The sequence below is a fragment of the Pollachius pollachius genome (genome assembly GCF_949987615.1).
Source record: "Pollachius pollachius genome assembly, chromosome: 7".
Classification (NCBI taxonomy): Eukaryota; Metazoa; Chordata; class Actinopteri; order Gadiformes; family Gadidae; genus Pollachius; species Pollachius pollachius.
In genome coordinates this window covers 27,254,461-27,264,290 of record NC_136940.1, presented here as the reverse complement: position 1 = coordinate 27,264,290, position 9,830 = coordinate 27,254,461, and the positions used below count along the sequence as shown (strand labels likewise).

General features: G+C 47.8%; 1 protein-coding gene across 1 annotated transcript in view; it reads left to right on the top strand.

Annotated features, from left to right (window-relative positions):
* Nucleotides 1-1,276: 1,276 nt before the first annotated feature.
* Nucleotides 1,277-9,830, top strand: part of myo1f (myosin IF) — a 21,022-nt gene continuing 12,468 nt past the window's right edge. Inside the window, exons 1-10 of the mRNA XM_079740423.1 lie at nucleotides 1,277-1,833; nucleotides 3,275-3,403; nucleotides 4,249-4,338; nucleotides 4,436-4,530; nucleotides 5,651-5,738; nucleotides 6,145-6,234; nucleotides 7,275-7,406; nucleotides 7,699-7,833; nucleotides 7,937-8,069; nucleotides 9,409-9,605. Of these exons, the coding sequence (XP_079596549.1) occupies nucleotides 1,831-1,833; nucleotides 3,275-3,403; nucleotides 4,249-4,338; nucleotides 4,436-4,530; nucleotides 5,651-5,738; nucleotides 6,145-6,234; nucleotides 7,275-7,406; nucleotides 7,699-7,833; nucleotides 7,937-8,069; nucleotides 9,409-9,605 (1,092 nt within the window). The 5' untranslated portion in view covers nucleotides 1,277-1,830. The remainder of the gene's footprint in view (nucleotides 1,834-3,274; nucleotides 3,404-4,248; nucleotides 4,339-4,435; nucleotides 4,531-5,650; nucleotides 5,739-6,144; nucleotides 6,235-7,274; nucleotides 7,407-7,698; nucleotides 7,834-7,936; nucleotides 8,070-9,408; nucleotides 9,606-9,830) is intronic.

Sequence of the window (9,830 nt, the reverse complement as noted above, 5' to 3'; positions counted from 1 at the left end):
CGTGTTTAATGTTGTTTTCCTCCGTGGTGCTTTTGTTCAGAATGGTGCTATTCATTCATTATCGTCATTGTTGTCATTGTTTTGGAGTTGTCATTGTACTCTCTGTGATGTTAATTCAATAGAGGGAAAATGTTATGTATTAAATTGTACTGTAACAAGTCTAGTCCTTCAATGGGCCCAGGATAATTTTTACTAAACTATTTTCACACAAAGATCCTCTCTGTTAATTCAAAGTTCAGAACTGTGTACTGCCAAAGGTGACACAGATTCAGTAGAGAAAACCCTGTCAACCTGTCGATAGTAACACTGACCCAGATGATACTGTTTTTCATAAATTCAAAGGTATTCTTTTTATTCTTATTTTATAAGTTTTACTTGTATCATTATCTTTATCTACTTGGTACATGTTTGTTCACACTAAGCACATGAAAAGCCAGTTTCATTTGAGCAAGGAGAGAAATGATAGGTTAAACGTTCTCTCCGATAAATGCTGATTATAATGAGACACGAGTTCTGTATGTTGCTCTGTACTCTGAGGATGAGACCACCGCACCGCCCACCATGAGAAACGCTTTGAATGGAAATATAATGTTGAATTAAAAACAAAATGGTGCATTGTTGATCTGAAAGTGTTTTATTTTGTCACATTGATCTGTACTTCTCTTTTTTGTGTGCGTTTATAGACTCAGCATAATGTGATCATGGAAACATTGAGATCATCAGAGACAGGAGGAGGGGGCGGCCGCTGTTTATTGGGCAGTTGTCTGATGAAGGATTCCGAGTGTCATGTGACGTCATGTCTGTCTGCTCGAGACTCTCTGACAGTGAGCTCAACTCTGTACATGTCTTTGAGACAACTCTGCAGCCGCAGTAGCATCATCATCATCCTGTGTGTGTCTGTGTGCGTTTATACCTGCGTGCATGCTTGTGTGTGTGTGTGTGTGTGTTTTCACCTGGCTAAAATGTTGTAGAAATATAAGTTCCATTATATTGTGTGCTCTGAGCTCCGCTGCCCCGTTGTTCAGTTGTTCTTTACTTGCTACTCTACCAGAGAGAGAGAGAGAGAGAGAGAGAGAGAGAGAGAGAGAGAGAGAGAGAGAGAGGTGGTGTTGACTAGTGCTCTCCCTCATACTACGCCCATGAGCCTGGCTGGCCACAGACTGGGTGGAGTTCTTGTCAAACAGAAACACATGATTTGAGAGCAGGGTTCTGGATAATTGGTACATGGTCTATGTTTTCTGGCATCCAAGCGACGCTGTCTTGCTGCAGATGAAGAGGCTTTATACACTAATGCTTCCTTCTTGATTCTGCTGCGCAGCCATGACACTCTCAGAATAACCATTATAATGATCACAGGGTTATACTTAAGCAAGACCTTTATTGCTTTAATACATCTTATACAATGGGTTTATGCCTATACAGACATTGTTTGTGCATGTGTGTGGGTGTGTGCTTGTTTGTGTGTGTGTGTTTGTATCTATGTGTGTGTGTGTATGTGATTGAACAGTTCTCGTTTCAGTGAGTCCCCCGGTTGTGGAGGTATGAGGAAGTAGGTGTGAGAGCTGCAGCACGACATGATCAGGAGCCCGGTCACCAGGGCTCAGTGCCTCTCCTCCTCAGTGTCTCTCTGTCTCTCTCCTCTGTGTCTCTCTGTGTCTCTCCTCTGTGTCTCTCTGACTCTCTCCTCTCCCCCCTCTGTGATGGCCCTTTGCTGAAGGCACCAGGAACACATCAGGATTACTCCATCTCCTCTCTCCCTCTCTGGAACTTGGACAGCTGCCACAGGAGAGCCGGAGGAGGGGACCTCTTCCAACACACCTCACTGCCACCATGGTACAGTACCCCTCTGTCGTCTCTGTGTCCGTCTGTCCAAGCCGCCGTGGTTCCCGCTACCTCACAGCGTTGAGGTTCTTCTTTTGAATGCCAAGCTGAGGATTGAAGCCACCTGGTATGGTGATGAGGTGCTTCCCCATGAAGGTGTATTCACATCCTACCTCAGGCTCTCTAACGTCAGGTTCTTTGGTCCCAGCAGAGAGAGGCCAGCCCTCCTCAGGTCTCCGCTCCTCTTTGTTGAGATTGAAAAGCCTGACCTGCCGTGGTCACATGACCCCGGGTCCATGCTCCATATTGGTCAAATTAGGTTCAGTACAAAACATGTGAATGTGGATGTTAATGCAGTGAAGAAGAATGAGTTCAGACATGTTTACATTGATAGTATTGAGTCATTCAATCAGGGTGCTCATAGTCGAGGCTCTTGAGCAACAACTCTGTTTTGAATTTATATAAAGTATCTCGTAACGTTTACTTTCCAGTATATAACCCTGACTGGGGACAGGGGTCTCAAATTGGGCTTGGCCAAAACCTTTTATAAGGTTTTCTGAAATAAACAAGAAGCTGAACTCAAAAGGTTGAAGTGAGATGGGCTGGGAGGCAGGAAGCACTGTTACAAACCCTCGATAGTTTCACAACAAAGGAGGAAGTCATGTCCGACGTGAAAACAGCCAAAGCCTCACAACGCTTCCTGCTTGCCTCTTCTGACTCTCTGTGCTCAATCAGCAGAGATGCATCCTACAGACCATCTCTCAGTTAGAATGATGGACAGGGCTGTGTGCTGGTAACCATCATGCAGCTCAATGGAATAATGCAATTTATTCAATTGTCTATTGTTTTTTATAATGATCTCCAAAGGTTTTAGCTTATTGAAATCACAAAACTATCTCTCCATCTCCTCCACCCATCAGTCTATTTATCCATCTATATCCATCGATAATCTGTCTATAATCCATCTACAAACTACTTCTACATATCTATCTATCTATCTATCTATCTATCTATCTATCTATCTATCTATCTATCTATCTATCTATCTATCTATCTATCTATCTATCTATCTATCTGTCTGTCTGTCTGTCTGTCTGTCTGTCTGTCTCACACACACACACACACACACACACACACACACACACACACACACACACACACACACACACAATCACCTCACCCACCCTTAGCAAAGCGGGCTTTCTTCCAAAGTGAGGTACAGGGAATTCCACTGCAGCTCATCGGGCCTTTTAAGAAGAGAACAGTACATGTACGATTATCTTGTTGCTATACATGATGTGGTTCAGAATGGAGAAGTCGTTTTGAGAAGTGTATCAACAGTGATAATCCAGTGACTGAGAGAAGGTACGGGAGCCAGGCCATAAATCATACCCCCCGGCCCTCTCTGGCCTCTGCCCCTCAGTCCATCTTGTGTTGTGGCTCCCCCCCGCAGGCCAAGTACCACTGGCAGAGCCAGAATGTGAAGCAGAGTGGGGTGGATGATATGGTCCTGCTGTCCAAGATCACAGAGGACTGCATCGTGGAGAACCTGAAGAAGAGATACCTCGACGACTACATCTTTGTATCCTGAGGGCAGCAGCGGCTGGGAGGCCTCTGACTGGGTCTGCTGGTGTGTGAGTGGTTAGGGATGGGGTTAGGGTTAGGGGAGCACTGCGTGTGAACACAAGATGCTTCATGCTCAGGGGAGCACTGAGCATGAAGCATCTTCGGTTTGTCATTGTTCACAATATGAACCTTTATTTTAGAAAAGTTAATTAAAGGTCACATGACGTGCCACCAGGTGTGAGTGTGATCTGCCGTTACAAGCCATTTTGGACGTCCACCTAGATGTGTGCTGGATAGACCGGTCTACCAGCCCAGCCAGTGGACTCTAGAGCCGTTGCATTCTTTGTTTGATAACCAAACCCTGATCATCAACACATACATTAGAGGTCACAATGGATGAATCAACACTTTTATACTTTAAAATATAAAGTCCTCTGTATGACGAGTAGTGTATGAGTATCACACACACACACACACACACATACACACACACACATATGGGCACTCCTCTTCCTGTTCCTACTCTCTATATGTGTCAACTGCTCATTTCTGTTTTCTTCTCAGTAGAGGTTCATTACCGTATATAGACTGTAAGCAAACACCCTGAGCACAACCTCACAGATCCCTTCACTGCTAGATAACAAATGATATCATTGATATTCAGACACTATCACTTCCAAAGAGCCGAATCTAGCCCTTCCCTTTGTAAATGGGAGGACTAATGTCTTGTGACATTTAAATAGTGATCAAGGGATAGGTCGGGGAAAACCACAAGAAAAATCAATTGAATGGCTTTCTGAGTTATCTTTGTTCGTTTTCTAAACCTTGTCTGATGTGGATCCTTGACTCAGTGGTGTTCAGTCCTACATTGGCTCTGTGCTGATCTCAGTCAACCCCTTCAAACAGATGAACTACTTCACCGACCGGGAGGTGGAGCTCTACCAGGGGGCGGTGAGTGAAACAGTTTGTTAACCACTAGTTCATTCCCACCCACCATGACCATTGAAGCTGCTGGATCACGTGGGTCTGCCCTGCCTCCCCTCCACAGGCCCAGTACGAGAACCCCCCCCATGTCTACGCACTGACCGACAACATGTACAGAAACATGATAATCGACACAGAGAACCAATGTGTCATCATCAGGTAGCCCCCTGCTGTGTGGTGGGACGCTGTGTGGTGTGTTGTCTGACAGTGTGTTGTGTGACGGTGTGTTGTGTGACGGTGTGTTGTGTGACGGTGTGTTGTGTGACGGTGTGTTGTGTGATGGTGTGTTGTGTGACGGTGTGTTGTGTGACGGTGTGTTGTGTGAAGGTGTGTTGTGTGACAGTGTGTTGTGTGAAGGTGTGTTGTGTGACGGTGTGTTTTGTGTTGTGTGACAGTGGGTTGTGTGTTGTGTGCCGGTGTGTTGTGTGACAGTGTGTTGTGTGACAGTGTGTTGTTGGACGGTGTGTTGTGTGACAGTGTATTGTGTGACAGTGTGTTGTGTGACAGTGTGTTGTGTGACGGTGTGTTGTGTGTTGTGTGACGGTGTGTTGTGTGACGTGTGTTGTGTGACGGTGTGTTGTGTGTTGTGTGACTGTGTTGTGTGTTGTGTGACAGTGTGTTGTGTGACGGTGTGTTGTGTGACAGTGTGACGTGTGTTGTGTGTTGTGTGACGGTGTGTTGTGTGACGGTGTGTTGTGTGTTGTGTGACAGTGTGTTGTGTGACAGTGTGACTGTGTGTTGTGTGACAGTGTGTTGTGTGACGGTGTGTTATGTGACGTTGTTTTGTTGTGTGACGGTGTGTTGTGTGTTGTGTGACAATGTGTTGTGTGATGGTGTGTTATGTGACGTTGTGTTGTTGTGTGACGGTGTGTTGTGTGACGGTGTGTTGTGTGTTGTGTGACGGTGTGTTGTGTAACGTTGTGTTGTTGTGTGACGGTGTGTTGTGTGTTGTGTGACGGTGTATTGTGTGATGTTGTGTTGTTGTGTGACGGTGTGTTGTGTGACGTGTGTTGTGTGACGGTGTGTTGTGTGTTGTGTGACGTGTGTTGTGTGTTTTGTGACGACGTGTTGTGTGACGTTGTGTTGTTGTGTGACGGTGTGTTGTGTGATGTTTGTTGTGTGACAGTGTGTTGTGTGACGGTGTGTTGTGGGACGCTGTGTGGTGTATTGTGTGACGGTGTGTTGTGTGACGTGTGTTGTGTGACGTTGTGTTGTTTGACAGTGTGTTGTATCTTGTGTGACGGTGTGTTGTGTGACGTTGTGTTGTGTGTTTGAACAGCGGTGAGAGTGGAGCAGGGAAGACGGTTGCTGCTAAGTACATCATGGGGTACATCTCCAAGGTGTCTGGAGGCGGAGCCAAAGTACAGGTGTGTAGCTTCCACTGGGAGCTGCTTTGTGATTTGCTAACTTGTCTTGTGAAAGCCAAATCCTTTAATCTTTCAAATCTCCAATTGCTACTTCATGCTCCCTAACCCTAACCCTAACCCTAACCCTAATGCTCACACATCTTACTGTATGTGTGTGTGTGTGTGTGTGTGTGTGGTGTGTATGTGTGTGTGTGTGTGTGTGTGTGTGTGTGTGTGGTGTGTGTGTGTGTGTGTGTGTGTGTGTGTATGTGTGTGTGTGTGTGTGTGTGTGTGTGTGTGTGTGTGTGTCTCTGTGCGTGTGCGTGTGTGTGCGTGCATGTCCATGTATGTGTGTGTGTGTGTGTGTGTGTGTGTGTGTGTGTGTGTGTGTGTGTGTGTCTGTGCGTGTGTGTGTGTGCACCCTCAGCATGTGAAAGATATCATCCTCCAATCTAACCCTCTGCTGGAGGCGTTTGGTAATGCCAAGACCGTCCGCAACAACAACTCCAGTCGTTTCGTAAGTTTCCTCCACAGCCGCCCCCTTTGGTTATGATCCTCTCCATATGCTGCTCTGGTATCACTACAGGGTCACTATAGCCGCCCCCTTTGGTTATGATCCTCTCCATATGCTGCTCTGGTATCACTACAGGGTCACTATAGCCGCCCCCTTTGGTTATGATCCTCTCCATATGCTGCTCTGGTATCACTACAGGGTCACTATAGCCGCCCCCTTTGGTTATGATCCTCTCCATATGCTGCTCTGGTATCACTACAGGGTCACTATAGCCGCCCCCTTTGGTTATGATCCTCTCCATATGCTGCTCTGGTATCACTACAGGGTCACTATAGCCGCCCCCTTTGGTTATGATCCTCTCCATATGCTGCTCTGGTATCACTACAGGGTCACTATAGCCGCCCCCTTTGGTTATGATCCTCTCCATATGCTGCTCTGGTATCACTACAGGGTCACTATAGCCGCCTTCCTTTCTAAGACACCATGGCCCTATACCTATGATGGTGTCAGCTACACTCTTCCATTCAGTTGATCAGCAGATCTGTGTGCTTTCCAAGCCTCTTAGGTGTTTCCTTATCAGTCTTACACCATCATCACTGCCTCTAAGGTAGCAGAAGAACAGTTCTATCTGCTGTCACCATACAACAACATTTTTTAACCACATCACTTCCTCTGAGACAGTTTAATTTTCTGGTGGTTATTTAAAGGGAATTGGCTAGTGGGTGAGAAGACAAGGTGGTTTGGCCTTCAAAGCCGGTTTCCTTTTGACAATGATCGTCAAATTATAAATTATAAATATTTCATTATTTATTAACAAAGGGGATCAACGCTCCTACCTGCTTTAATTATCCAATGATCGATGTTCACATGTTTAAAAGGGAAGCAAACCCAAAATCATACTTTATTTAAAACGTGCTTATAGGTCTTACATGATCATCAACATTGTAGGCTAATCTATGCCATTTTGTCACTGATACTAAACAGAGTCATAGGAGAGTCATCTCTCAGGACTTATGTACTCGTGCATTCTCCTCTTCCTCCAGGGAAAGTACTTTGAGATCCAGTTCAGCCGAGGCGGAGAGCCCGACGGCGGGAAGATCTCTAACTTCCTGCTGGAGAAGTCGAGGGTGGTGAGCCAGAACGAGAGCGAGAGGAACTTCCACATCTTCTACCAGGTGGGAGTCCACAGGCCTTCAGGAAAGGACGGTTCAGACATGAAAGTTAATTTCAATAATTACCATCACCTGCACTAAATGTTTCTCTTTTCCCTGGGTTAGGTCAAGGACACACATACATACATTCAATTTGTGCAACACAACTTCTCTGCTTCCTTGTCAAACAAATGTATTCATGAATGTATTGTGACTTATTGTGCTCATTGATAGAGTGAGCGTATATTGTAGGACCATCTGCCTAAGGCTGTTGCTGTAGGTTTGGTCCCGTCTAACGTGCACCGCTGACCACCAGATGATAGAGGGCGCCAACGCCCAACAGAAGGAGGGCCTCGGGATCATGACGCCGGACTACTACTATTATCTCAACCAGTCCGGGACCTACAAAGTGGACGGCACCAACGACAGCAAAGACTTCCAGGAAACCATGGTAAATACACACCCCAGCATACCTCCTCATCCCCTTAACAATCCCCGCCTGGCCAGGCTGTATTCTCCCGCTGGAGAGTCGACTCAGGCCCGTGGTTGTGCAGGAGGCCATGCAGGTGATCGGGATCCCGGGGGCCATCCAGGCCCAGGTGCTGCAGATCATCGGAGGCATCCTGCACATGGGCAACATCAGCTTCATCGAGGCGGGCAACTACGGCCAGGTGGAGAGCCCCGACTGTGAGTGAGACGCACACACACACACACACACACACACACACACACACACACACACACACACACACACTATGGCCAGGTGGAGAGCCCCGACTGTGAGTGAGACGCACACACACACACACACACACACACACACACACACACACTACGGCCAGGTGGAGAGCCCCGACCGTGAGTGAGACGCACACACACACACACACACACACACACACACACACACACACACACACACACTACGGCCAGGTGGAGAGCCCCGACCGTGAGTGAGACGCACACACACACACACACACACACACACACACACACACACACACACACACACTACGGCCAGGTGGAGAGCCCCGACCGTGAGTAGCAAGCACACACACACACACACACACACACACACACACACACACACACACACACACACACACACTACGGCCAGGTGGAGAGCCCCGACCGTGAGTGAGACGCACCCGCACGCACGGGGTTCCCACACACACGCATTCTTACGCACACACACAGACGCATACACACACACACACACAGACGCACACACACACACACACGCACACTTACCTAAGGGCGCATGTTCACCTGGGACTTCAGACACAACCGTTTGCAACCAAGCAATCAATCACCACCCACACAGCTAAGCAAACACACAAACGCACATACACACTCATACACGCACACACGTACACATACTGACGGACAGACACACACAGACACACACACACGCACATACGTTCTATCCCCTGTAGAAATGAGCTTATTAACGCTGTGGGGGGGCACAGCGCGGCAGGCCTGTCCCCGGCGGCGAGGCCTGGTTATATAATGTGGTACAGCATCTGCTGCCTGTTGTCCGCCCAGGGAAGGTGTTGTTCATGGAAATCTTTCCCTTCTTATTAGCCTGAGGACCTATTGCTCCAAGGACCCAAGGGTCTGACAATTTAAATGGATGAACATGTTGTTGTTGTAATCCATGTGACGCTTTCTGTGTGTCATTAAAAAAAAATTAGGTTGTGCTGTCTCCTTCATGTGAACTGCGTGCAACCTTGATGTAGGGTCAGAAAATGTCCTCTAGGCATACATGTGAGTGTACCGTCAACCCACTCAACACATAAAGGATAACATTTAAGCATAAGCGTTAATGTACAGAAAATAGCCCGGTGGGATTCAGTCCCTCAACGCTGGCTTATTTCAGCTGCTCTCCGGTCGTCTTCATCAGCTGAAGCTCACCGTGGTTTGCTGCTGTTTCTGGACGTCAGTTTGTATCCTGGGATGTCTGTCAGGTGGACGAGGCAACTGAAAGGTTGTCACTCCAAACAGAATCAACCAATCAGAGTGTGCTCCCCAGTGCTGGCCTTCCCTGCCTACCTCCTGGGCGTCGACGCGGCGCGCCTGCAGGACAAGCTGACCAGCCGCAAGATGGAGTCCAAGTGGGGAGCCAAGTCCGAGTCCATCAGCGTGACGCTCAACCAGGAGCAGGCCACCCACACACGGGACGCACTGGCCAAGGCCCTCTACACGCGGGTCTTTGACTACCTGGTGGAGGTGTGTAGGGCCGGGGGCCGAGGGCCGAGGGCCGGGGGCCGAGGGCCGAGGGCCGAGGGCCGAGGGCCGTCGCCAAGCTTGATATTTATAAACTAAAGACCAAACATGAGATGCCATCTGGCTTTTAAAAAACACAAATATTCTAAGATGTCTCTGGAATGGAGGTCATATTCAGGTTTCCATTGTTTAACCCCGCGCCCCCTGTAACCCTAACCCTAACCCCAG